Genomic DNA, 27,718 nt, shown 5'->3' with positions numbered 1-27,718 from the left:
CAGGAGCTGCCTTGGCTTTAGCCCCTGTGCACAGCTGAGCTCAACCCAGTGGCTGACTGGTATCTGGGTGTAGGGAAGGGGGTGCAGGATGGGCTGCACCTCCCCAGAGCCTGCCAAGCCCCCGAGAGCCCCACATTTGGGGGTGAGGGTGAAGGGGGACACACCCCGGGCCACTCCTCCACTCAGGTTTGGCTACACCGTTTTGTTCTCCAGCCAGACCCCAGTGGTGACGCCAAGCCAAGGCTATAAATCCTGCTTTGGAAACGTGCTTCTCAGCAAGGTGGTGATTTGCCAACAACCTCTCAGCCCCACTCTCCACCTGTCCCTGGAGGCTGCCGGGTGCCAGCAAAGCCCGTGTGGAGTTGGGAGGTGGGCAGTGGGAGTCCCGGCACGCTGGAGGATGGGAAGGCTGCCCGTGGCTGCCTGCAGGCACATCCGACATTGCACAGACACCAAGAAAGCATCCCAGGCACCGGGAGCACCCACACGTCCGCTTTTAATCCCGGCCCCAAGGTGGATGGAGGCAGCTCAGAGCAGGGGGATGCGGGAAGGCTCCCAGAGGCGTCGGGCCAAGTCGCAGGCCTGCTGGACCACGAGCTCGGAGGGGATGATGCCCAGGTGCAGGGTCAGCAGCTCGTAGCACTTCACCACCTCTGCCTGATGGTTCTTGCTGTAGTAACGCAGCAGCTTCCTGGGAAGGAGAAGACAGGGGCTTGCAGGTGCAGGGCACCCCCTTTCTAACCACCTTCCCCCTAGTAAGTCCCTGGCAAGGACAGAGCACCCATCCACCAGCAGGCACCAGGCTGGGGAGATGGGCTGCTGCAACCCCGGTGACGCTGTGGCACTGGTACCACCCCGCAGTGATGTGCCAGCGAGCAGAGCATCACCCATGGGGACCCCTGTGCCAGCATAGCCCTGAGCCCTGGAGCCAAACCGCAGCACTGGGGGCTGCTCACCTGTAGTAGTCTCCTGCCAGCATCCCAATGGGAGCAGAATCATCGGAGAGAACCGGCACCTCCATCACCTCCAGCTTATAGCCCTGGGGAGAGGTGACAGCACAGGGCAGGAGCAGGGAAGGGACCATCGAGGGGCCAGAGCTGGCTGTGCCTACAGCCCTGCTCCCTGCCCCCAGAAGGTGCAGTGGGAGAGGGGTTCAGCCCCTTCCTGGCCCCACGTACCAGCTCGTTCTCAAACCAGAGGAAGTAGGAGCAGCAGTAGTCACCATCCTGCAGCATGAGCGTTGTGTAGCCCTTCTGTAGGTAGCGCCGGGCCAACGCGATCAGGGACCAGACCTGGGGGACAAGGAGCACCTGAAACTTGAGCAGAAAGCCCTCCAACCTTCACCCCCTCCTGTGGTCCCCACCCAACCCCCAGCCCCATGAGCTGTACCTTCCTCTTGACGAAGGTGGCCAGGGGGCCCTTGCCCAGCTCCGAGCTGGACTTCTCTGTCACGCTGAGTGACGGTGCCATCATCTGCCCGGCTGTGCGGTCCACGTAGATGAAGTGCACCAGGCCAGGAAAGTCGTCCAGGTACGTGGGGTGGGTTAAGGGTGTCCAACAACTTTGGTCCCTTCCAGGACAGCCTCCGAGCCTGGGGGAAGCTGCCTTCGCCCACCACACTCCTCCCCTTGAGCCTGGTGCTGGGGGGATAGGGTCCTCCCCCTCCCACCTCTGCTACCCCCCCAGGGACCTCCCCTTGCTGGGCTTGGGTATGACACCATGGTGATATTGCGCCTGCTCTTCACAAGCAGAAAGTCCCGCCAGTCCAGCAGCTTCTCCCTGCCAAGAAAAGGTGCAGTGAGAGGCCGGGACCCCCAAAGTCCCAGCACGGTTGGGTGTGGGGCAGCCCCCCAGGTACACCGGCCACCCCCATGCACTCACCTCATCAGCTTCTGGGCACGGTCCCGCAGTCCCTGGGACAGGCCGTGGCTGGCAGAGGCCAGGAAGAGCTGGCGGTACACGGAGCAGAGCTGCTGCTTCACGTTGGCCGCTGCCTGCAGCAGCCTGAGCCGGGAGACATGGATGGCACTGAGTTTGGTTCCTGGGTCCCCAAGGCCACAGGGCCAGCCATGCTGTCCCCCGGGCTGAGAAAGGTCCCTGACTGCCGCCCTAGACTTTCCCCAGAGACTTTCCCCACTTACTCCAAGGAGCTCGCAGGCTCGCTCCGGGAAAATATCTTGTTCTTGAAGTCCACCCAGGCGTTCTGCAACTAGAGAGAGATAGGGCTCAGCATCAGGCCACAGGGACAGCAGGACAGTGCCCTTGTGCCACCATTCCCACCTGGATGTCCTGCCCGCTCAGCTTCTTCACAAATTTGTCCATGCGCTGCCGCAGCTCAGCCAGGAACGGGTAGGAGCGTGGGGCTCCCGCCTCTGGCCCCTCTTCCAGCTTCCTCTCCAGCACCAAGAAACCATCCAGCAGCTGGTACAAGGTGACAGCCACCTGGGTCGTGGGGCCCTGCCAGGGACAGGAGAGGTGGGGTCAGCCAGGACCCAGCCCAGCATCACTTCCCCTCACGTGGAGGCAGCTCACCTTGGTCAGGAGGACAAGTGAGATGCCCGGCCAGAGCGGGAGGCAGTGCATGGTGTGTGGCAGCAAGGGACAGTAACCTTCCCGCAGGTTAGCGTCCAGGAAGATCCTTCTGGGGTTTGTAGCTTCAGGGACCAGAGGTCCCAAGGTCTGGAGCAAGTCCTCTGCCATCTGGGGAGAGAGGGGAGATGCTCAGCCCTCTGCAGGGACAAGACAGCCTGCACCGACCCAGGACTCTCTGGAGGGATGACACAGTGAAAGCTGCAACTGAACCAAGGGAGCTGGAGGGGCTAGGCAGCAAAAGATCAGCAGCGAGGGAAGTGCCTAGGGACCTCAAAAGTGCAGTAGGTAGAGGGGAAGCCGCTTGCTTTTTTTTTTTTTTTTTTGCGCAGGTTGCAAACGCCTTACACCAAGGCTAGTACTTGCTTGCAGAGCGTGTGAGGCCCTGCAATGTCCCTGCGCCAGGGAAGCAGCCCGGAAAGCCCAGAGGCAGCAGAGGGAGACAGCAGACTGCTCTGAGGCAGCCCCGGCCCCTCTGCACTGACAGCCCTGGACAGGGAGACCATACGCAACGCCTCAGAGAGGGTGGTCAGAGCTACCACAGTTACGTATATCACGGGGGATGCAGGGCACACCCCCAGCCCTGCCCCAGCATGGGGCACACACAGCCGCAGCACAGCAAGGGACAAGCAACGAGGATTGGAGACCGCAAAGAGCGCCAGGGCAGGCTGAGGAGGTGCGGCACCGGGGGGTGGGGGCTGCAGGACCCCTTGCTCACCTGGACTTCTGCAGCCTCTGCCTCCGCAGTGCTCAGCATCTCAGCACCCTCCAACCAGCTCTCGCTGCCTGCAGGGAGCACGGCAGGTCACCCTCCTCACCAGCCCCCCACACAGCCCCAGAGCCTCTGCAGGGCTGGGGGGCACGGGACAGGGCTGCTGCCCGGCCAGGCACTCACCCGTGCTGTGCCCGCCCGGCGAGGGCTCAGGCGTGTAGTAGACCTCAGCCACAGAGGGATCGTCTGTGTCCTGCCGGTGAGAACGGCTGGGTCAGTGACGGGAGCGATGCCGGCAGACTGGTCAGCGTCTCACCCTGCAGCTCCTGATCCCAGGGACTCACCTGGTCATCCGAGTCCTTCTCTGCAGCTCCATGGGAGCCAGGGCCACTCATGGGGATGCTCTCGCTTCTCTTGGGTCCCTGGGGAAGCACATTCCCTGCTGCAGGCTTCCAAAAAAAGGGGAAAAAATTAAAGCCTGGCCACAAAGGCATCACCCTGCAGGGGCACCCCAACCTACTGCCCCCCACGCCCTGCTCTGGAGCACCTGGGGGCTGAGTTCCTCCTCAGCGCTCTGGCTGGGGTACAGGTCCTGCACCAGGAGGATGAGGATGAGCAGGTCAGCGGGGCGGATGGAGCTGGCATTGCGGCTGTGGGTCAGAGAAGGGAAGGGTCAGCTGGGAGTGTGAGCGACAGCCCCAGAGAGGGTGGCAGGGCTGAGGCCAGGCGCACCTGGAGTAGAAGGCCAGCAGCTTGGTGTGCACCAGGAGGAAGGCATGGCCCACCTCATCCCCGCCACGCTCAGGGCTGGCATTGATGTACTGTACCACCTGCCGCTCCAGGAACTCGATGCACTGCTCACACAGCTGAGGGTGGATCAGCCGCTCCACGGCCTGGGGGCCAGATGGTGGGGGTGGCTGCTGAGCCCCCCCAGACCCAGCCACACAGCCCCTGAGCTGCCCTATACTTCCAGGGAGCTGCCCCAAAGTCCCCAGCCCAGAGCCCTTCCCTGCATCCCAGGACTCCAGGCAGCCTCATGTCCCTGGGATGCCCCAAAAGTGAGGGACACCCTGGGACAGGGTACCTCCACCGCAAAGCTCTGGTCCTCCTCCCGTAGATGGCTGTAGGTCTCCAGCAGGCCCCGCAGCAGGCTCCAGACACGCTCCCGCTGCTCCGAATCAGCTGGACGCAACCTGCAATGGCCAGGGAACATGAGCCAAGAGCTGGCCATCACCTCCCCGGGTGGGATGGGCACCCCAAAAACCAGCTGCAACCCAGCAGGCAGGGGGTCCCACTGCAAGGCGGGGTCCCAGCTTAGAGACACCCACTCCCACATCCCCAGGACTGCATGAAGGTGCCGACTGGCAGCTGCCCCGGCACCCCAGCGTGCCAGCCCGTGCCCGCTCACTCCTTTCGGATGAGGTGGGAGTCGAGTGTGACGAGGCCACAGTGAGCCTCCACCAAACGCCGCAGCACGAAGAGCGTCCGGCGCAGGTCGTCCTCGCTCTCCGTCCCGTCGCCGTTCACCGCGATGTACAGGCAGTCCCCGAACTGTAACCGGCGGCGGGGTCAGGCGGGGGCCGGCTGGGGCTCCCCGGTCCCCGGTACCGGCCCTACCATGTGCAGGACGTGGAGGTGCCGCCCGCACTCGGTGGCGAAGCAGGTGTAGGTGTCTGCCAGCTTCTCCAGCAGTGCCGCGCAGGAGATGATGAGGGGGGCGAAGAGGGTGTTGAGGCTGTCCTCCAGCGCCGGGCCCTGGGGCACACGCTCCCATGTCAGCGCCCACGCGTGACCGTGCACCTACTCATTCCCCCCCTCACCCCGCACCCGTCCCGCCCCACCTGCCCGGCGTGGGGTGCTCGCAGCCGGTGGAGGAAGGTGTCATCGGCCCAGTAGAAGAGCAGCTCGGCCGCGGTGCTGGCGATGAGGACACACCGCATGGCCCGGATCGGACCGGACCGGACCGCTGGCGGCGGAGGGGCACCAGGACCGCGCGGCTCCGCCCGCCCCGCACCGCGCCGCGCCGCTTCCTGCTCCGCCGCGCGTGACCGGCGTGACCGGCGCGCCCACGCGCGCAGCCACGCGCGCAGCGCCCCCGGCGGCCCGGCGCGGCCTCGCAGCGGGGCTGCCCCGCTCCCGCTCTCCGGTCCCGCCCCGGTAACGCCCCGCTCCCGGCCCCGCGGCGGACAGAAGAGGCCGGCGCAGTTGACAGCCCCACTTTATTACACCTCCGCTAGCGCCCCGGCGCGTCCCGGCCGCTCCTGCCCGCGACACGCTCACGGCCCGGCCGCCGCTCCCCGCACCGGGGGGGGAACCGGGGTTGCCCGCCGGCCCCGCCGCTACGGGCTATATAATTTAATTATCAACACTTCCAGCCCGGGGCGGGCCCCGGCGCCCCTTCTCCCGCCCCGCCCCCCCCCGCAGCATCCCCGCACCGGTCCCGGCCGGGCTGGCGGCAGCAGAGGGAGCTGCTTACATGCGGTTGCTGCACCGGTAGCGTTGCCTGCGCCCCTCCCCGCCCGGGAAGGTGCAGAGGAAAGGGGGACCCGAAGGGATGACCCTGAGGGGCAGCGGGACCCAGGAGGGTGCCCATCCCGGGCTGTACCGGCTCAGCCCCCCAGCCCTCCCCGGCAGACGGTGGGCATCGGAGCCCCGGGTGCTTCTCGCAGTTTGCGGACGGATGGCGAGAGGCCCTGCAAATTTGTCCACGGAGCTCTGCAGTCACAGGGCTGGAGGCCGTCGAGGGTGCGAGGATGAGGGCACGGCGCGGTGCCCGCCCATGCCTGCCCGCTGCGAGGCTGCACGGGCTGTCGAGGAGGCAGTGGGTCCTGGGGAGTGCGTGGGAGGCAGAAGCGGGGCCGGCAGGTCCGTTGTGGGCCACGGGCTATCGGTACCGACAGGCCAGCGCGTTCACGTTCTTCACCACGTAGAAGCTCATGGTCAGCGGGGGGATGACCAGAGTACGGCCAGCCCGCAGCGGACGAGGCTTTAGTTCAGGGAGGGTCCCATCGTCCACCATGGCCAGCGGCTGCCCATTGAGCTGGACCGACCTGCGGGACCAGGAGAGGGTCAGGGTAGTGGCATCGAGGATGGGGTGGTGGTGGCAGCCCCAGCTGCCAGCACCGCACTTACTTGGAGTGGAGCCCCTCCTTGCCGTAGGGCTGCAGCAGGTACTGGTGGACAATCTTATCCCGCAACGTTCCCGCCAGCTTGATTTTCTTCCGGGAGCGATGCAGGTTGATGATGTAAAGGGTGATGGATCCCCGGACGTAGTTGTGGCTGCAAAGGGGAGAGCGGGAGCTGAAGGGTGCGTTGGCATGCACCGTGGGATCATCACCTCCAAGAAGGGGTTTAGGGGTCTCTGCAAGAACCAGCCTCATGCAGCCACCTGCAGGGGACATCACCATCCCAGCTGCCCCTCCACAGGGAGATGCCACCTCTCCATCACAAAACCTGGCTCCGTGATGACACCTTCCTAATCTCTCCTTGCCCTTCTCGGGCAGGGGTGGCACGGCTCGAGGGGGTGTGTGCCAGTGCCTGGAGCGGAGGTGGTGGTCCCAGGGCAGCTCCCCCCGGGGCCTCACAAGGAGGAGGCTGAGAACGAAGAGGAGCTCTGTGCGCAAGTGGCGTCTGCCCCCGCCGCCCCGGGCACCTAACTGACAGGTCCAGACACTGATCCTCTGTCCCTGCCTCATCAGGCAGCCCCAGACAAAGGCTATAAACACTTTGCACCTGTCAGTTACTGGACAAGGTTTCCTACCGAGCTGGAGGCATGTTGAAAGCATCTGGACTGTGTAAAGAAACAGCCTCTCCTCCTCCACAATAGCAACTTGTGTCTGTGGAGGAGGTGGCCGCCCCCTTGGCTCACTGGGGGGCTTTCAAAGCCCTTATCTGCGAAACAATAACCAGGACAGGCTCCCCGGCAGCGTGGCCCAGCGCGTAACCCGACCGACCGGGGGGCCCCTCATGTGAAATCCACTCCCTTGATCTCTGTGTCCAGGGCTGCCCGCTGGCCACCCCACTGGCCCCGGCCGGCCCCGTTCCCAGGCGCAGGCTTGCCACAACTTTCATCGGAGGCATCGCCATTCCCGCGCGCTTCCTCCATCGCCACAGCAGCCAGAGCAGCACCCAAGTGTGTCCCCTGGGAAGCCAACCTGCCTTGCCGGAGCCAAACCCTGGGCTCCTGCTCCAGCACGTCCCCGGTTGGTCTCCATCTCCTGGGGATCCCACTTATCCCTCCCTGCAGCCCCCAGCCTCCCTGGCTCCACTTACTTGTGGTAGCTGGTGCAGTGGGCATAAATGCGGAGCTTGTCGCGAATGACTCTGCCAGGCCGGGGTTTCCTCTGGAGACCGGCCACGTGGATCGCCAGGACCTTGGGACCGATGAGGCGCTTGTAGAGCAGGGACAGCCAGTAGTCCTGGTGGGCAGAGGGGACAGTCAGCAGCACAACGGTCCCCCCGACTTAAAGCGGGAGCTGGCAGGAGAGGCTGGCTTCCCCGCTTACAGCCTAGCCGAGTTTTGGCTGTTGGGTGAAAACGTTGTGTGCCAGATGTCTGCCTTGGGGTGAGCTTTTCTGTGCAGTCACAGCCAAAATGGCATCGCTGCTTCCAGGAAAGAGATTAAGGGACAAATACACTGCTCTGCCCATGCTGAGACACTGATACGATCTAAAGGAGCTCAGCTTTTGGCTGGGCTATGGAGCCTGGGGAACAGCACGGATGCCCTCACACGTTCCCGCGGACCTGTGCACCAGCTCTAGCTGACGGTAGTGGCTCTGGAGAGGGCAGGTCACCCTCCACCCCATTCTGTACATGGGGCTGGAGCACACCAGAGCTCTCCCGTACTCCCCAGCTCTGTTCATGGCACACTGGCTTTGGTGACTGCTGAGGGTCACCCAGCAGTCACCCAGAGGTATTTCTCCCATTTTAAAGCCTTCCGTGGAGCCAAGTGCCCATGAGCACAGTGCGGGGCAGCCAAGCACTCAAGAAGTAGGAAACGATCAGCCCCTGCACACATGCGTTAATGAGGCAGCTTTTAATTACGTCACCACATACTACTTTTTCCCACAGGGCACGGCCTCGCTCGGCACACAGGATGGGCCCCAAGCCCCGAGGAGGGAGGCAAGGCTGCGCGGTGACGGAGGCCGCTGCTGGCTGGGCCCCCCCTCATCCGCTGCAGAAGCTGGGAGGTGTGCGATAAATGAAGCAGGGTTGTGGGAAGGGAAAGGGCCGTCTGAGGTGCTTGCCTGCCGTTCTGCAGGATGGGGCTCTGGCCCCACCGCTGTTCCCGGCACCCTGGGTGATGCCGGGGGGACGGAGCCTCTCATGCTGCTTCTCTGGGTGCTGCCTGCGGGTGTGCAGGGCACCATCTGGGTGCTGGGGCACCTTCGCACACACAAGCATTCTGGATGAACACCCTCTGGGCAACCCAGACTGGCTGCCCCAGAGGGACCATGTGCCCTGGGGCAATTGGGATGATCCCCTCAACCCCTTGGCAGCATCGAACACCCAGCAGCAATGGTCACACTGGCTCTAGAGACTGTTCTGCCCGGCAGCATCTGACCCACGCAGCGAGGAGGACCCGCTGCTGATACGGAAAGGAGCATGAATCCAGCACCCTGTGGCTCTGCGCGCTGCCTGAGGACATACAAGGAAAGCTCTCTGTGGTCAGGGTAGTGCCAGGAAGGGGTCTGCCACCCTAGAGGGGCATGGAAGGGGAGAATGGGGCCCCAGGGCCCCAGGCTGCAGGGCAGGATGGGCAGTGGAAGCACAAATCCCTCATACAGGAACAGGTACCCATCCTGTGGGTAGGAAGCCCTCACACAGCCCCTGATTAAAGGTAATTTTGGATGAAGAGGCCAGCAGATTAAACACAGAGCAATGCTGCAGCAGTAAATGGCTTGAAGTGAATGCCCACTGACGAATCCGGGCTGCTGGTCCCCATCCTCTCTCCAGCCCAGCTCGGCACAAGCTGACCAGTTCCAGCAGCACTGGGCTGGCCTGGCAAGGCGAAGGGAAATCCAAACCTGCTTCCCACTTTCTGGGTAAGCTTTCGCCACAGTGCTGAAGGAAAAGCCGCCTCTTGCTCTCCTCTTGCTGCCCCCAGCCAAAACCATGGGGCTTTGTGCCACACCAGCCTGGTAACTGCTTCCCCTGCAAACCCCGGCCCCAGAGGCGACACGAGGGTGAAGGGAGAGGCTGGTGCACCCTGAGGAGGCTCAGCCCACGAGGCTGAATCTCCCAGGGAGAGACAGCTCTGGTAGCTCAATACCGCAGACGTGTGCCGTCCCCATGGTGTGTGCCACCATCCCTGTCCCTGCTGGCTGGCAGTGCCGCCCCTCACCCTGGGGACATCCCACTGGCACCATGCTGCAGGGGCTGTGCCAGCCTTCCCCTGCTGCGGCGGGGGAGCTGGAGGAGCTGAGCCCCCGGCTCCGGCCATGGCGGCTCACAGGCAGAGAGCTGTGCTGTTCAGCGGCAGCGGGGGTGCAGCATCTCCTGGGCTGTGCTCAAGGACAGATGCTTGTCTCTCTGGGACGGTCAGCCCATGTTTTGTGAGCTTCTGATCCAGCTAAGGGTACACAGCTTTTCTGAGGAAAAAAAAATGTAGGTGCCATGAGATGGGTTAGGCAGTTTGCAGTGATGCAGGATGAGCTGTTCTGCAAAGCGGAAGATGGCCACTGCTAAGCGTAAAGTTTTTCGGCACAGGCAATGTCCCCAGGGCAGCATGGGGACCAACCTGTCCTTCCAGCATCTGCAGGAGGCAAAGGGAGAGCAGTGATTTTACCTTGCTTTGCTGGCAAGGCTAGCTCTGAAGTCTCCGTTTGGAGAAGGATGTGGAAATACCAAAGAGAGTTCAAAGGAGGGCCAGAAAAATGACCTGGGGCTGGAAAAGGAGCCGTTCAGCGCTGGCCTCGAGGCACTCGAGCTCTCCAGCTTTCTGCAGGGAAGCACTGCAGACAGCTGCAGCTTTTCGCGTCATCGCAAGCCTGCTTGCAGCAGGGGCCAAAATCATGTTACTTGCAATAAATTACCAGGAGTTGGTGACACCGAGTATTTGGATGATGAATTACACGCACACCTAGCATGACGGAAACAAACCTGCTGCTGTCACTGGCACAAGTGAACCGGGCACCTGCGGCTGCTGGCTCCTGTTCAAACAGTTACCAGCTTGGGAAGCAGTTGCTCTTGAAACCCAGCTTAGATGCAACTGGGGTGGCTTTTCCAGTGATCAGTGACCTCTCCCCAGACCCTTGGCTGCATCTGGCACCCCCTCCCATACAGTAATCCCCGTGTGCAGGCTGGCAGCACCCATACGCCCCTTGCCAGGATGAGTGCCTGCCTTGCGGCGCAGTGTTGGGCATCCCGGTGGAGGCAGCCTGGGTGATCCCCAGGGCAACGTGCAGCTCCGACCAGCGCAACTGCAGAAAGGATTTGGATTTTGGAGTCATGGAGGGCTCCCGTTGTGAGGGCTGAGCCAGCAATACAGCTGTAGTGGTAGAGGAGGAATAGCAGACAAGAATCTGGTCTGCTATTAATCCCCCAGGAGTCGAGGGAGCTTTCTTGCTTTAATTACTTTGTAGACCTGTTAAGCAGTGCTGCCACTGCAGCCCGTGGAGCTGCAGGCGAGGTGCACCTGAAGGCAGAGCCATCCTGTGCCTCAGGGAGTCTCCTCGTTGGGACCCCTGATTTACGGGCAGGAAGGGCACTTGTCTCAAGTGAGCTGATGTGCAGAGCTCAGGCCAGCCACGTCTTCTAAGCACCACGGGGCCAGCGAAGACCCAATAGCCTTCCACTAGACGAGGAAAGCCCAGAGGGTCCCACTTGATCTCTTTACACTTTTTAATTAATTGCAGGAGCTTTTAGAGCTTTTGGAAACAAGGCTGATCAGACCGACCTTCAGACAGACCTATTAACCAGACCCTCCTGTCCGCAGAGCCATTAGGAAAGGCGTGGGAGCGTATCCCCTCTCTCCTAGAGGCACCAAAGCAGCTTTACAGCCCGCTTGAGTTTGTTCAACTCCATGTTCACCACGTGTGAGAAGATGTTGCTGTAACCAGAAAAACAGAGGAACAGAGCTGTAGCCCTTTGCTCTCCTGGGGGCTGCAAGCGGCAAAGGCAGCCGAACTTCAAATGAGCAGGCTGCCAGCCCCGCGGTGCGCAGCCTCCTCCGGTGCGCAGCCTCCTCCTCCTCGGTGTCCTCGTGTCACCGGCAGTATCAGCTGGCTGCTGCCTGCCCTCCTCCTCTCCCTCCTGCTTCTTCCCTATTCTGAAGCTGCCCAAGCTCTTCCTCCCTCCCTTAGGCACATTTGAGTTTCAACAGCCTCTTCTAGATTGCTCCATACCTGCAACTTCATTTTTTCACAGTCCAAGCAACCTATATGGATATAAGGGCTGGCTACTCTGCCTTCCCGCACACCATGGGACAGAGAGCTTCCCTCTTTTATCCCTCTGTTGAGCCTGATGGCTCGTTTTTGGCAGAAACATTTTCCAGAAAAGTAGTGATTGTGGTTATGAGGGCTTGGCGGGTCGGAGAAGCCGCCACTTCCCAGGGAGTCTGTTCCAGCGGTTAAACATCCGCACTGTTAACAATCCCACTCCTTATTTTCAGCTTGAATTTGTCTGGCTTCAGCTTCCAACCAGTGGTTCTTGTTCTTCCTTTTTCCACTAGATTAAAGAGATCCTCAGCATCCAAAGCTTTCTCCCTGCGGAGGTCCTTACATCCTGTTCAAGCCACGGCTGGTCATTCCTTCAGCAAGGCTGGACTGATGCCGCTTTTAACATTATCCCTGAGTTTTACATGCTTCTTGAACTGTGGGAGTTTGAGACTTTCTCACCCAAATCCTGTGCAAGGTCCTGCAACAAACAGAGCGGGGCAGAGCCTCTCCCCAAAGGGAACATTTGCTAATGTTGAAGTGATCAATTCTGGGAGCGGGCTGCGATGCTGTCCTCACGAACTCACACGCACCCGTTCTTGGGGACGTGAGCTGTTCACCATTCTGCATGTGCACCCTCCTTGCATGGAGGAACTGAAGACCTGAGGACTTGGGTGAGTGGTCTCCTACAACATTTGCTGTCTTTCTGGGGGAATTTAGGGGTGTACCCTGAGCACTGTGACAGGACACTGCGGAGAGGATCTGTGAATGCACGAAGGGCCCGGAAGAGGCACGTGGGGAACAAAGCTTCTCCCAGTCCCAAAAGAGGGGGCTTCAGATGAATCAGCTGCTGGGAGCCAGCAGCATTGGCTGGGGAGGACAGACCCTTGCTTTTGTCTGGGCACCTGCACCTATCAAAGGATCAGCCTATGCTGCCCAGTTCCTTTCTTGCTTGGACTCAGTCCCTGCAGGTGCCTACTGCCATTCCCTGAAGCTGGTGATGTCTCTGCCTGGACGTCCGTTGCTTTCATTGTGCTGATTCTCTTCCTTCCTGCTCTAACGGCTGCGAACACCTCGTCTCACACCACTCTTCCCTGCATTGCCTTTCGTCTTTGCATCTTCTGGGCAGCTTTCTCTGGCAGCAAGCAGCCAACAGCTGAGGTGTGACATAAGGGGCTGTCAGTCCTGCCCCCCAGTGCCTTTTGGCTGAGGAGGGAGTGGAGAGGAGGCAGGCACAGCAAGGGAGGGCAATGAGACGTGAGCTGGGGCAGAAACAGCTTTGTTAGGCAGAACAGTTGCTGCTGTGGTCGCATTGTGCACCCTGTGCGCTTACGGGGCTTATGGCAGGCTGGCTCTTCTCCGGCCCTGTGGGCCGAATATCTGCTTATGGTTAGGGAAAGGAAACCAGGCCACATTTTGCAACAGCTCTGCAATAAGTCCCAAAGCGCAGCATGTGGGGACAGCCAGGAGAGTGATTCCCATCCCAAATAACCTAATAACCGTGCGTGCACCCACAGGCTCGGAGAGCAGCATCCTCACCCACTGCTGCGAGCAGCAACGCAAGCTCTGTGTTTGGGCTGAGCATGAGCCCCTTACCCTACAGCCCAGGGTCTCCTCCAGCAGTGCCAGCAGCACAGCCCACCAAGCCTCCAATGAGCATCATGTTCCCCCAGCCTTCAAACCACTACACCCTTTGCTCAGCCCCTCTCCCCCGTCTCTGTCTCCTCTGTTCTTTTTCTCCATCCTGGAGAAAGGCCAAACGCTGACATTAAGGCAAAATTCCTGCTGTGGGAGGAGCAGCCCCAGGAGTCACTGCCAGGCAGCGGTGGCACCGAGGGGACAGCCTGCCCGGGCACCAGGAAAGTGGTGTGCGGGAAGTGGTCCCTGCCTACCGCTGCCCATCGCAAGCTTGGCCCCAGCCAGGGGCCTCCACCTTCCTGGGGAGCTGAGCAGATGGAGGAAGAGCCAAACCTCTCTTTTGTCATCACCTCTCCCTAACAGGGTCCAGGCGATGGAGGCCGGCAGGAAGGGAGCAGAGCTGCCGGATCAGAGGGCTTGGAAACTAAATGCAATTTCTTTGCTGTTTTCTGTTCTTCTGCTGCTTCTCACCATGATGCCACTTCCCTCTGCTCTACCAGCAAGCACTAACCCACCCTGGGAAGGGTCTTGCTGTCCCACCTCCTCCGCAGCCCCAGAACGGCTCTGTCAACAAGGTGGGCAGGTCTGTCACTAGCACAGTGCCTCTGGGAGACATGGGCAGTGGCTGTGTCCATCTTTGCAAGTACCAACCACTGCTGCCAGTTCCACCCGACATGTGTCCCTGCCCCAGCCCCCAGTGCAGGAGGAGCAGCCCAGCTCTGGGTCTGCATGTGTCCCGCAGCTCCGGCGGGTGGGTGCCAGAGCTGCTAGCCGCAGCATGGCTTTGATGCATTGGAGAGTCCAAGCACACGCACTTCAGAGATGCTTTTTACGGTGCGCTAAGAGGGAAAGGCCCCATAATCCACTGTGACAGCAAGCAGAGTTTAGGTGCTTTAAATCTGTCTGCTTGTTGGCAGATAAAACGAGCCTCAGAGCAGCCTTAGAGCTCCTGGAAGGCTGAATGCAGCAAGGGTGCAGAGAGCGGAGGATGCTGCAGTCCTTGGGACATTGTAGGACTGTGGTTGACAGGACAAGGCAGCGGGGGGGATGCCCTGCTCAGACCTGCTTCAGGCTCTCGTGCCAGGGCTGGCTGGAAGATTTCGGCAGGGCACTGTTTCCACTCTGCCCTTCAGCAGGCCATGCTCCAGCTTGACATCCCCAGAAGAGCCTTTCCCCCACGCACACCTGAACTGCGCAGGATTTCATCCCTCCCCCCGACAGCCACAGCAAAGTACAGACAGCTCCTGCCCCTCCTCACCTCTCCCCTTCCCCATCTGCAGGCATCGCTCCCGCCAGAGCCAGTGCTCCATTGTCTGGGGCAGATGGAGGTGCCAGACGCCCGCATGGCAGATTTATGGTCATCGGGAACAGCTTCCATGTGTGTGCGAGCTCTGTTGGATCCTCTCCCTCTCCCCACCCTTTGTCACTCCCAGGGTTGGGACTGTGCCTCTGCCTCTGCTTGCATGGCCCATCGCATGCTGCAGCCCGACCCCGTCGCCCGCTCCCCAACAGTGACCCCGAAGCCGAGGGTCCCCGCCGGGGGGGAACAGCAGCCGCGGTCCTACCCCTGGCAGCTCGGCTGGCTGCGTGTGTGCCGCGCGGTGACTCAGTGCTGGGCGTGCAGATGGGCCGGCGCAGCAGCGGGGCTGATTTCCCCCGGCCCCGCAGCCAGCTGGCCGGGCTCGGCAGTGGGAGTGCAAGTGTTTGCGGGAAAGGGCTCTCCATACGCTTCCCCCTGTGGACGCCAGGTCTTCTCTTTGCCTCTGGACACTGCCCAGCACGGCAGCCACCAGCCGAGCGGACGGCAGGGTGGGTATGGGTGCAGGTGGGTGAGGACCCAGTCCCCAAAGTCCTGGCCTGGGGAAGGCCCCCTCCTGCACAGCGCAGGGGTGGGAGAGGCACTGGGGAGTCAGCTGGGACCTCCAGCTGCAATTAGCAACACCTCCGGCCAAGCCAGCTCAGCTAATGAGTGCACCAGGGAGCGCGTACGTGCAGCAGGCAGGAGCACGGCCGGGGGACCTGCTCCCACTCCTGGCACCCAGCACGACACCTCGCTGATGGGGCCTGGAGACCAGGAGCCCAGCCTGTGCCCCACTGGGGAGGTGCTCAGGACAGTGGGGCAGGCGCTGTCGGTACCGAATCGCCAGGTGCAGCCCAAGGGCACGGCTCGCACCATGGCTCTGCCCTAGGGACTCCAAGGGATGCTGGCGATGGTGGCAAACTGGCACCAAGCTTGTCCATAACAGGGCTTTTGTGAAAGCTTGGTTAGGAAGGGGACAGATCACTAAGGGCAGACCTGATCCAAGCCCGGGGTCCTCCCTCCTCCAGGACAGACAGTACCTTTCCCATGGAGTTCCTCAGTGCCTTTGGGCTAAGCAAAGGAGGTAAAAAATCACCCACAGCATCCAAGCATCCGACCACGGCACCGTCGGGCACAGACCTCCGCACTGCTGCGGTGCTTTCTCAAGGACGCCATCAATTCCCCGGCAATATCATACTGTCTTCTACTACCACAGCTGAGCAGGCAGCCCTGCCGTCGCTTCACCCTGTGATCTCTGTGGGCCTTTCTCATGCTGCATCTGAAACTCTTACGCAGAAAGGAAGTTTTAGCATCTACATAACCCAGGAGAACTATGTTTCTCGCCATCCGCAGTCTTTAGGAGAAGGTCCAAGAGGAGCCACAGTTATCAGAAAATGGAAGTCTGGATTTCAGCTTTAGCTTTTCCATGGGGTTTGTGTTGCTTGTGCTTTTTTTCCCAAGTTTTTTCATGCATAGGTACAACCTTACAGCACTGCCTTAAGGAAGCAGAAATCACCGCTACGGATGGATAAAGGGGCGAGTACCATGTGGAAGAGCATTCAGAAAGGTCTTTAACACACTATAACAACCTGAAGAGAAAGCTCACGGCTACCTGGGGGGCTCTCCAGTGAAATAAATGTACAGCATCCCTCTGGACTGTTTCAGAGAGCTATTAAGGAAAGAGAGATGGAGTATGTACACTGTGTGCCTGAAACGAGCCTACAGCTACTAAATGCCAGAACAGCTTTCCAAAGGCGCTGCCCTGTGAAGTGTGAATGTCAGTGCCGCTCCTGCCCTCCTTTCCTCCGCTCCTCACTCCCACACACGTGTACAGATGGGTTGAGGTGCAGGCAGGCAGACCGACATATCTGCAAGAGGCTTGACTTGAAGGGCTTCTCAAGCACAAGCCCTGACTATTATACAGCTGGCTGCCCCAATCACTCAGGAAGAAAAAGCGTTCCAATCATACATGAAAAAGTTATCTTAAAAATAACAAGGCATTAGAACACTTGAGCTCAGTTGCATTAAGGTCAGCTGGAGCATTTCTATTCCCCAGCCTCATCATATCTGTGCCGAGGCCAGGGAACCTCATGCCATCCAGTTTCTCCTGCTTTTCTCCCCATTAGTCCAAACCCATTTCCTCAGATTTGCACCTGGAAGGAAGCTCAGAGAGATGGCCTCACTTTCCCCTGCTGCAGCACCCATCCCTCCGTGGGACTTTGATGGCACCACCTTTGAGGAGAGGGTGGACAGGCAATTCTGGCAGCCAGGACGGGTGCTTCTTTCATGGGTGAAGGCCGTGCCCCTTGCAAGATGCCCTAGAAGCCACAAGACGCTGCTTAGCTCATGAGCCAGCTGTGTGCGGAAAGCCCAGCAGAGATGTGAGCATCTCTCTAATTTCACCATGAAGATGCAGTGCCCCTTGGCCACACTCCTGCCACCTGAGACCATTTTCAGGGAGCCAGGCTGCACTGCACCGGCAAGCAACCACAGCGCAAAACTGGGGATAGACCCGCTTAAACCTTCTCTTTCAAGGTTTCACTGCATCCCTGACTGCAAGCAGCTATTCCTAGGTGCTCTTGCATTTTTCACCAAAACGGCCAGAGTTTACAAGCTTATTTTCAAGCCAAGGCTAACCCTCAGAAAACAGAAAGCAAGCCCCACCAGGCTGCCCCGGTTTGCTGCCCAGCGCCCATGCCCAGAGAGCAGCCATGCTCTCTGCCCGCCCGACGTGCTGGCACCCCTCGCTAGGTCACAGCACGGCCCACGACAGTGGCTGTCACCCTGCTATACATAGAGCAGTGCACTGATTTGCCTGCTCCTTCCCCTGTACATAACAAATCCCCCCAGCACTGCAGTCCCGGGGCAAAGGCAGAAAGAAACACGGTGATTCAGAGGCTGACTCCCACAGCAGTGCTCACCAAGTGACCCCTGTTATCTGCATTTCCCAATCCCCCAGCATGGCACCCACACCACATTTTATGAGCTTCCTTATGCCATCTGCTGTAACGTGCCCTAACAGAGAGAGTACTAACATAAGCAAGACCAGCAGCATCTGAGAGGCCAAGCTGAAGGACAGGGAGGAGGGCTTGCGTGGCAGCAGCGCAGTGCTTGTACAGTGATGGACTACAAATCACTTGTTTTTATATGGGAAGCTCTTCAGCACAAGGATGGAGGGCTGCATTTTCATCACTACACGGTCCCTGAACCGCGCAGGAAACTCTCCCTGGACCGTGCATCGACCCGGTGCCTAGGGACACTGCTGTAAAAAGCTCAACTTCAGCTCAGCATCCCAAAATATGCTGTCCTCTTATCTGACAAGCAGAGATCAGCAGTTGCAGGGTAAGAGGTGCCAAGGCTTGTCTGGGGAGCCCAACCCTGGCTCCCAGCTTCCAGAGGAGCCTCCAGCTGGAGCTGCAATTGATGCTGTGGCCGTGCGGCCCTTCTCTCAGCAGGCAGCTGCCTCACGCCCAGCCGTCGTGCGGAAACCTCTTTGTCATGGCAGCTAATGAGCAGATTGTATTTCACAGTGCCGCGGCCCCGCGCAGGTACAGCCAATGGCTTTCATCTCCCTGATAGCTCCCACGGGAAAAGAGTGGCCGCTGCTCCAGAGAGCAGGTCACGGTCTGGTCTTGCTGAGCTTTTTGGTGTTTGCACCTGCCTATGGCTCTTGTATAGCACTGGAGTGGGGGGAAAGGGGTTGGCGAAGCACCCACTGGAGTTTGTGCAGGAGCAGCGATGGGATCAATGGTGAAGCACATGCGAGAGCAAGGAAACAGCCATGAGGGGGGTGGCATCTAACTTAATGGGAGACTTATCTTTAAAACAACAGCAAAATGCATTTTAAAGACCTCCATTACTTTTAACAGCCCAGGGTTTATTCCTCTAACTCCTACCCTGTCTTTAATCCTGTTCCTAACTGCACACCATCTCCAGCCGCTCCGAGGCTGCTGCCCCAGTTGTGCCAGGAGAGCTGGCCACGGGCCACCCACTGCCCCGGCTGTGCAGGGAGAGCTGGCCATGGGCCACCCGCTGTCCCCACGTCCCTGGCAGGCAGGAGCTGGCCTGCACCCGTCTAGCCAGGAGCAATCTGGGGGGGCCCTGAGGCGCTGGGGAGGAGGTAGGGATGTGGCTTGGCCAGGAGAATTGGCTCTTCAGAAGAAATCCATCAAGTGCTTGCCCCAGGTTTAGATTCATCTCAAAGTTCAAAGCCCCCCGAGGCTCCCCTCAGCCCGGGCCCCCAGAGCTGGCAGGTGCGCTTGCCAGAGGGATGCATGTGGGAGCAGCCCATGGTGCTCCAGGAGACACATGGAGCAGCACAGGCAGGGGACCATGCTCTCCAGAGCCACCCATCAGGCCATGCTGGAGGGGGTTAGAGTAGACCTTGTGTCACCGACACCTTCCATATCCTTCCCCGACACTCAGACATGCTCTCGCGGGGATGCTATTTTCATCGGCTGAGTAGGTAGAACCAACCAAGATGCAGCTCCCTCAGCCTCTGCCCCTCTGCAGCTCCCTCCCGAGATCCCAGCACAGCATTAAAGGCAGGTTTGCAGCGGCAGGGTTGTGCACCACTCCAACGTGGATCCCCAGCTGGCCGACAGTGTCTGCTGGGTCATGGACCCATAAATCCCTTCCAGGGGAGATGTGGAGCACCCAACCACTCTGCCAGGCTCTCCACACAGCATATTTACTACCCCCAGCCCCAGAAAAGGAAACCTGCTACTTCTAACAGGGTTTTTCTTATGGTTTCTTTATCAGCACCATGTGTGCTGGGAGTTCCCCTCTGCTCAGGCATTTTTGAAGGGCAAGGGATGCTGCAGGGCACCGCTGAGGGCTGCTCATTATGAAGCTGGGAATGCCCTTCACCTCGGTTTCTAGAGATCTGAAGTTGGGTGCTGAGGCTTCAGCCTGGCTTCCCCTGGCCCAACTCACCACTAGCAATCCAGCTGCCCCGCCCCGTGCCATGCATGGTGCTCCTGCCACATCCCTCCCTCACTCCGACTTCACAGTCCGCACTGGGGCCCATTGGTGGCACCAGCCTCCCTCCCCTGCTACTGACCCTGGGCACTCAATGAAGTTTCAGCTACAGAGATATAATTCTCCCATCTGCCTCCAACATGTTGCGTTTGACATGAACAAACGTCTCCTATTAACACTGCAAGAAACAGACCTGGAAAATGTCATTTTCAAGCAGAGTTCAGGCAGAGTGGGAAGAAGCCAGCGCGACGCTCCCGGGCAGACCTACCGGCAAGGGGTTGAAGTTCTGGTCCACCAAGTGGTTGTGGCCATGATCGAGGAAGGAGTGCCGCACCACCACGTCGATGCCCTGGCTGGCCAGCAAGCCCAGCGTGTTCAGCCACCTGGGGAGGGAGGGAGCAGAGTCAGGCCATCGCAGATGGGACCATCCGGCCCCAGCGGCACAGCCGTGTTCCGGCACACGGCATCACTCCTGTGCACCTGACCTGGCGCATGCTCCCAGCACCTGAGCTGAAGCCTTCAGGTGTTTTTGCTAGCTGACTCCCACCACCTCTGCCCCAACAAGCCTGCACACCTCTCCCCTCTCTGAAGCCACTTCTGTCCCAGCTGCGCCCAGTTTGCATGTCCCAACACTGTGCCTCAGTCCCTGCATAGCCCTGTGCCCAAAGCCCAGGGTGCTCCCCAGCCTGCCAGCACTCTGCACCCCCTGTCTCAACAAGGGGGGACCGGACCTTTGCACCAGCCTGTCCACTCACATCCCCTGGGCAAACTCTTCAACCCTCCCAGCCTGCCACAGCTCTGAAACCCCAAGGAAGTCCCCACGCCTGCCCGCAAAGCCTGGATAATCTTCCTCCATCTTTCGTCATCATGGCCAGCTCTGAAGTTCTGAACTGGGGCTTTGCAGCAGGACGCCTGTGCCACAGGGCCATGCCAGTAGACAAGCCCCCGGAGCCAGGAATGGTTGTGGCTTCAAAGAAAGAGAGAAAATGGTTTCTAGAGTAGAGCCCTGCCAGGTGCTTCCCTGGGCAGGTGCCCCAGGAGTGAATGAAACTATGGGAGTGCCCGTGCCCTGTGGGCACACTGTGGGTATTGGTGTGGGATCCCATGCAGTCCCCTCCTTACCCTGCTTCTCTGGGTATGCCAGAGGCTGGGTCACCTACAGGAAAGCAGAGCTGAGGAGGGGTAATAGGGACGCTACAGAGGAAATAATGGTGCCCAGGCTGCTGAGGAGTAGTGAGGGGGTACAGGTGGGGTCTCCGGGCACAGAGCTGGCCCTTTCCCAGCTGCAGCAGCTTTGCAGCATCCGAGCCTGCAGAACCCGTGGAGATGGCAGTGCCCTGGCGCTGGCAAGCTGGCGTAACTCACAGGAACCCAGCCGCATAGGAATCGGAGAGGTTGTTCATGCCTCCGGCTGAGGTTGCACCAACACCTTCCAGCCAGATCTTCTTCCCCGGTGTGTACGTGTTCACTACCTGCGTGTGAGACAAAAGTAATCAATATGAGTTTCACAAACCTGTGATTTCTGCCAGCCATGGGGAGCACCTGATCCCCAATGGCTCTGTGGCACAGGAGCACTGGGATATGTAGTGGAGCCACATGGAGGAATGATGGGCACTCGAGAAGAAAGCAGCAGATGCCCCCAGGTGCGGGTAGAGCCACCCTCATGGCTGAGCAGGGGCTGCTTTGCCACCTGAGGGGTCCCTGGCACAGACAGAACATGCAGGTCTGAGCCTTACAAGGCTCCAGCCAGCAGCGCAGACACTCATGAAATGCCAGGTGGGATGGGAGGGTTCAGATGGCCGGAGCTGCCCTCTCCCAGTGCAAGCAACCTCCGGCACCGCACAACACCCCATCCTCTCTCCTGCAATCCCACTTCTCCAGGCCAGGCGGCAAGCTCCCGTGACCAGATGTCTGCAAACCCAGCGGCCCGATGAGTGCTCCGCACAGCCTGATGGATCCTGCCCCATTAGTGAGGAGCGCTGGAATGTGCTGGATGGACTGGGATCCCTCAAAGATGTTAAATACGCCAGCTCTGGGCTGGCTGCCTCCCACTCACAGCCTGTGAGAGTCGACATCCCTGACTGAAGCCCCAGAGGTGTTGGCATCCTGCCTGTAATTATCTAAGCCCACCACCTTCCCCAGTCGGAGAGGAAGCAATAAAACAGGGAAGTGGACAAGCCCAGCTGCTCTAATCAGCCCCGGCAGGATGCACAGACTCAAAGCCAAGCTGGAGGCTATTAGCACCCAGAGCTGTGCTTTTCCTCAGCCACACTGGCATGCCCAGGAGAGCCCTTCCCCAGCCCTGCCCCACACAGACCAAATCCTGCCCCGTGGGTGCAAGGGTTCCCCCAGCCCACACTGAGGGCAGCTCCTTGCTGCCTCTGGTCTGGGGATGGATGGCATCCCGCTCCCTTCCTGGCAGGCTCCTGACCTGCAGGAGGGGTGGGACACATGCTACCACTTTTGGTGGGGTGTTGTACCCCCAGTGGGAGCAGGGTCGGCCAGCGCCTCTTGCTTGCCCCTGCGCTGATACCACTGGCCGTCCTGCCATGCCTCCCTGTGGCAGGAGGATCATCCGCATGAATGGATGATTCCCAGCTTGTGCCAGAGGACTCAGCAAGTGGCTCCTCTCCTCCAGTTTTGCTGTGCCGACCCTTGCATCCCCTTTCCTGGGGCCTCTTTGAGTTGTTTACTCATCCCACGGTTTCTCCCTGCAGGAATTACAACAGTAAGATATTGTGGTGACTGATACGGTATGAAAACCTAGACAAGACAGACAGATGGACACCTCCTCTAAACCCTAAAGCCGTCCCTGCTTACTAGGTGTTCCTTATTTCTTCCAGGACTGGGAGCTGAGGCAGCTGGTCGCAGCCCTGGTCCCCATATCACCCAAAGCAGGAGGACCCTCTGAAGTTCCCATCCTCAACCCAGTTGTGAGAAGCGTGTGCCAGGTCCCCCCTGACCAGGGAGGAGAGGAGCAGTCGCTGCAGGCTGCGCTAGCCAGGCAGAGCCACAGGCTCTGAGACAGCACGCCAGCAACAGCTGGGGTTTGTAACAGTCAAAACATGATTATCAGGGAAAAAAAACAGTTGTTCATAATGATCGTGATTCTCCACCAGTGAAAATCACCCTGGAAGCACAACTGTCACAACTTTGCAAGCAATGTTTTTAGGCACTGTGAGTGAATGGGGATGCTGCAGTAGGAGCCCCATCCTGCGCAGGCACGGCACCAGCTGTGCTCTGGAGAGTTTGGCACCACCTGGCTGCTCCCTCCTCTCCTCGTCCTCGGGACCAAGTTTCAGAGAACACCCACGTTACGCGCTGCTCCCTTCAGGAACAGACAGATGGGAGACTCAAGCCAGTTGGCTGCTTTAGAAAGACTTTGCACGGCAGTGTCTGCCCCTGCCCAGTGCACCCAGCCCGCGCCCACGCACACCCCACAGCCCATGTCACGCTGCAGCCCGTGACCCCTTCCCTCCCGACCCGCCGCAGATCCCATCCTGGGGCCAGGCATCATGCTGCCTGGTCTTTCCTCCCAACCCCTGCATGAGGGCTGGCTGCATTTGGGCTGGGAGCACAGCCACCCCCAGCAGCTGCCCCCCATCCCTGCCCCACGCCAGCTCCCCGAGGAGCATGTTGATGCTGAGGCCTGAGCCCCAGGCACGAGCTGTGCCAAGGGGCACGGTGTCCCCTCACCCCTTGCAGACACTTTGCACTCACGCACTTTCTGGATTTTCCTGATCTGGTCGGAAAGCGTGTCTAACAGGCGCGTTTTCAGGAAGTCCGTCACTTTGGCCACTCGGCCATCAATGTAGTAACTGGAAGGAAAACAAGAAGAACACAGATCAGACAGCTGGGAGTAGCTCTGCCGTGAACCACATCCTCCTGTCCCACTGCTGCCCTGCACCAAGAAGCCTCCTCTGCTGCAGGGCAGTCCCTGCTTGCACCCTGCCCTGCCCTGCCCCTCCGGCTGTGCCTGTGTCTGGCAGATGCTTTCAGTTTCCAAACCAGGGCATGTGGTGGACTCACCCTGAACACTGAGCATCCTGTTCTGCAGAAACCACGGGAAGTTTTGCATTTTCTTGACTGTTGCTGGTGAAACACCAAAGGCTGCAGAATGCCAAAGGCTGGGAGCAAAACACCACCCACAAAGGCTTTGCAGCACGCTCTGCACTGATCCCACAGAGACCCCGTGGAAAGAGACGCTCCGACACAACGCCTGTGATAGCAGCGCCTGGGCTCCACGACCAGGGAGATCTTGGGAGATCTTCCGCTTACCTGGCTTGTCCCATCTGTACCCATCCCCTGTCTTAGGGACACACTGTTTTCAAAATGCCAGGTCCACTATCATTGCTACTGGAAGATTGGTTTTTGGGACAGCAAAGCAGAAGATGCAAATCTAATGACTGAAACAAAGGGCCCCTTAGTCACAGGAGGACACTACGCAGACACCAGGGAGGAGAAGGGTCCAGAACAGCACATACCCTCAGAGCCACGCTGGAAATTGTTGCAGTAAACACCCAGGAGGAGACAGGGGAGGCTGTCTGCACTCACAGCCATGGGAGTAACTGCATCTCCCTGCCTGGGTCGTGGTACACTCTGCATTCAGTGGCTGGGACTGTACAGAGCCTCTGCTGGTCTGAGAACCAGAATTGGTCCTGGACATCCTGCTGCAGTAACAGCCCTCCAGGCTGAGCCCTGATGGTTCTTCTGAGCAAGGATCAGTGACCATGGGGTGCACAGGCTGAGGACCAACAGCACCAGAGCGAGCCCTGCACCCAGCACCCCTGCACCTTCCTCGCTCGCTCTTCCAGCAAAATCCACAGCTGAATCCTGCACTCAAGAAATGCAGTGACCATTACCTGCAGGGAAGTCCTGCTCTCACAGAAATCCCTTCTGCCCTGGGAATGCCAGGGAGTGTTTCCCTTACAGAGGCTGATTCCCGCTCTCCATGTGCTTGCTTATATAAAGCACAGCTATAGTGCTGCCAATCACAATGTGAATCATCTGTCTGCAAGTGTGGGCGGAAGGCTCCAAAATGCCTCAGTGCTGTCTCCTGGCTCCAGGACATAAGGTGAAGCAGTCTGTCCTGGAGTGCAGATACCCTGTGGCCAGAAGTCATCCCAACTGACTCCTCCTGAGAAAGTGTCTGGGGCCGGCACCTTGTCCCCAGGCAAGGAGCAGTGGCAGCCCTTGCACATATCCCAAAGGCTCCCCCAGCCTTGCAGGGACACCAGGACATCTGCTGCAGCATGCACTGGCATACCCCTGGGACAGCTGTTTGGCGGATAAATAGGTTTTGCAAGAGAAACTTTCTGAACATCCTCTTCCCGAATCTGCGTTGTGCATCAGCCGTTTGACGCAGTGAGCACCAGAGCGTGTTGGGGCTGTGCTGGGGTGACGGAGGTGCACAGGAGCTGCAGCAGCTCTGGCTGGGGCTGGCAGGGCTCAGCCATCGCCTCCCATCCTGCACTGGAGCCACGTCCACTCGTCGTTCACCAGTGTTACACAGACCCTTCTACCTCTCCACAGACCTCAGTATGGCCATGGGTGCTAGGATGCACGACGGGCTGAAAACCTGGAGTCTGAAGAAAAGTAGGTTCACCTTTCCAGGGCTGATTTCTCCGTAAGATGCATCTCATCCGCACTGGCAAACAGCTGTAGCGGCCATAGTGGCTTCTTCACTTGGGTGCTGGAGTACAGGAGCATCCCCAAAGGATGCCATGGGCCAACTCAGCCTCAGGCAGAGCACCCAGCACACATGCAATGTGCATGAGTGCTCAGAGAGGATTTCTGTATGTCTGGTGACTGGAGGGTGCTAAGGGCAGAGATTATCTCCAGGGGGCACTTAGGAAGTGTTCAAAATCGTTCTGATCACTTACACAGTATCGAACCCCTGGCTGCCGGGAGGAGAGCAGATCTGTAAGCAGCAGGCAGTGGTGGGGTTTACAGAGATTACTTTTTAAGACAAAATTACAAAGCAATGGACTCTGGGGATGGCAGATGTTTGGATTTTAGCGTAGGACTTAAGAACTGAACAGAAATGATTTTTTCAGACTGCTGTGGACTAAAGACCTGGGCTGAAAACTGGCTGAAAGGCCATAAAAATAAGGTTGTATTAAATGGGAAAAGATGGAGTTAGAGAGACCTCAGTCTGCCTATGGGCTTCCCAACGCAGCGGGCTTTCTGCAGGGTTCAGCTTGTTTGCGTAAGCCGATATGGTCCCGGGAAAAAACTCTCAGAAAGCAAAGGCAGGCTTGCATCTCCTCATCATCTTGTTCAAGTGCAAGGTGTGCTCAGCCCTACAGCTCCGCTGCCAAGAGAGAGGCGCATCTCCCCGGGAGCAGCCCCAGAGGAGGCAGCCTGGGAAGGTGCTGAGCACAGCCGAGACCCTGCAGGGAAAAGAAATGCCCGGGACAGAGCCACAGTTGCATTTTTTTGACACTTTCATTAACAACCCAGAGAAACTGGGACTGGTGGAGAGATGCAAGGCAAAAAGAAAAAAAAAATTGCTATCAGGAAATCTTGTTGGTAGCATATCTCCTGGGAGAGCGAGGAGGCTTTGGGCTTCTGTGCAGAGCGTGAAAACAGTTACGAGCTTCTGTAAGATGGGCAACAATCTCTTGCAGATCTTCCTGGAAAGTTCTCAGACACGAGCAGGTACTTGCAACCTCCCTGGACTGGGGAAGAGGGAAAATGGCACCAGTTGCACTAGGTTTGTGAGGAAGAGAGAGGCACTGAGGTCTGTGCTGGTACCAGACTGTTCAGGAATGGGTGAGGCATTTCCAGCTGTAGGCTTCATCACCAAGATGAGAGCACTTCCTTTTGAGAACTTTAACTGCCAGTAAAGGCAGTATAGAAATCCACAAAATGCAAACAACTTTAAAGCAGGAGAAGCACTCGCTAAGCGTGGATTATTGCCAGGAGCAAAGGCTGCAGCTTTGCTGATATTTACAATGACTCAGTGCACTTGACTTCTAAAAAAAAAACAAACCCCTGAACAGCCGCAGCTCTCCAACCTCCAGAAAAGCCAGCAGCAGCTGCAGAGCTCCAGCGCTGACCAGTACCTCCCCAGGCACCAGTGCTGTGCGCAGGCAGCCGGGCCCAGCCAGCTCTGGGGACCGCAGCATCCGCATCCTCCTCTCCTGGTGCCAGCGGGGTCTGAGTGCTAACGGGGATGAATGGACAGACCCTCCCCAGAGCGGGCTGGGGTCTCTGGCAGCTGCTGCTCCGCAGAGGCAGAGGACACGTAGTTCATGGATGTGCTCTTTGTCCCCAGTGCAGGCTGGCGGATATTCCAGTGGGCTCTGGGTACGATGCAGCACTGGAGTGGGCTCCGAAGCCCAGGAGGTATCAGCATGGTCACCATGGGCACAGACTGTGCCATTTCTCATAGTACAGGAGAGAATAGACATGGGCAATTACATGCAGAGCTGACTCATCGTGTCCGCCAGTTTGATGCCACTGTCTCTGCAGACAGGCAATCTGCAGGAGCATGAGAAGGGCCAGCCAAGGAAAAGAAGGATCTAGCAACTAAATTCTAGATGAGACATGCACCCAGAGGAAAGGCCATCTACAGCCACTTTGGGTGCCCAGTTATACTATACAAAGCTGAGGCCTGTTTATATTACCTCATTTCTAAAACTCCATTTGAATATGCCCTAGAAACTCCCCAGTGCCTCCCCGAGCAGGACAGTGCCAGGCACCGGGGGGCACTCAGGTGAAGCTGGGGCTACTCATCTCTGTCCTGTCACCCTCAGGTCTTGTGCTGCCTTTAAAATGGCTCCCTAGAAAGATCCACAATTTGCTGCGTGGGACCGTGAGCATCGTCCCGTGTTTAATGAAGGCAGTGTTCTGGCTCCTGGGCAGCTGGTTTCATTTACCTCCTTTCATTTTAAAGAGAAACCTTTGCCCCTGTTATCTGACCTCTTCTTCTGTTGCATTTAATTACATTAAAGCCCACTTCCCAAAGCTCAGGAATTTCCGGATCTACTTTGTTGCCTGCTACTACATGAAGAGTCTGCTAGAAATTAGGGCACCTCTCTGCGAAGGATGCTGAGCGGGGCAGATGCCCGCTGTCAGCGTGACAACCCACCACCACCCCTGCTGTGAAATTGGGACACC

At 58.8% G+C, this 27,718-nt stretch overlaps 2 protein-coding genes across 3 annotated transcripts in view; both read right to left on the bottom strand.

The window, feature by feature from the left end:
* Positions 1 to 479: 479 nt before the first annotated feature.
* Positions 480 to 5,368, bottom strand: HPS1 (HPS1 biogenesis of lysosomal organelles complex 3 subunit 1). The gene is made up of 18 exons (XM_086752082.1): positions 5,143 to 5,368; positions 4,919 to 5,056; positions 4,710 to 4,852; positions 4,386 to 4,494; positions 4,034 to 4,194; positions 3,849 to 3,951; positions 3,646 to 3,750; positions 3,485 to 3,554; positions 3,308 to 3,375; positions 2,533 to 2,700; positions 2,281 to 2,457; positions 2,142 to 2,209; positions 1,882 to 2,004; positions 1,714 to 1,779; positions 1,390 to 1,534; positions 1,179 to 1,292; positions 957 to 1,039; positions 480 to 691 (listed from the first exon to the last, which is right to left on the bottom strand). Exons 1-18 carry the CDS (start codon positions 5,239 to 5,241, stop codon positions 529 to 531), a joined length of 2,103 nt encoding a protein of 700 aa, XP_086608208.1. The 5' UTR covers positions 5,242 to 5,368; the 3' UTR covers positions 480 to 528.
* Positions 5,369 to 5,502: 134 nt separating this feature from the next.
* The window catches only part of HPSE2 (heparanase 2 (inactive)), a 108,247-nt gene continuing 86,031 nt past the window's right edge, over positions 5,503 to 27,718 (bottom strand). For both annotated transcript variants that reach the window (XM_086752360.1, XM_086752361.1), the window contains 6 exons: positions 23,319 to 23,412; positions 20,960 to 21,066; positions 19,863 to 19,977; positions 7,574 to 7,719; positions 6,434 to 6,580; positions 5,503 to 6,351 (listed from right to left, as the gene is read on the bottom strand). In XM_086752360.1, the coding sequence (XP_086608486.1) occupies positions 6,186 to 6,351; positions 6,434 to 6,580; positions 7,574 to 7,719; positions 19,863 to 19,977; positions 20,960 to 21,066; positions 23,319 to 23,412 (775 nt within the window). In that variant the 3' untranslated portion in view covers positions 5,503 to 6,185. The remainder of the gene's footprint in view (positions 6,352 to 6,433; positions 6,581 to 7,573; positions 7,720 to 19,862; positions 19,978 to 20,959; positions 21,067 to 23,318; positions 23,413 to 27,718) is intronic.

Source organism: Chlamydotis macqueenii, chromosome 7 (genome assembly GCF_036417535.1).
Source record: "Chlamydotis macqueenii isolate bChlMac1 chromosome 7, bChlMac1.mat, whole genome shotgun sequence".
Classification (NCBI taxonomy): Eukaryota; Metazoa; Chordata; class Aves; order Otidiformes; family Otididae; genus Chlamydotis; species Chlamydotis macqueenii.
The sequence above is the reverse complement of the archived record's forward strand: the minus strand, read 5'-3'. Positions and strand labels throughout refer to the sequence as shown.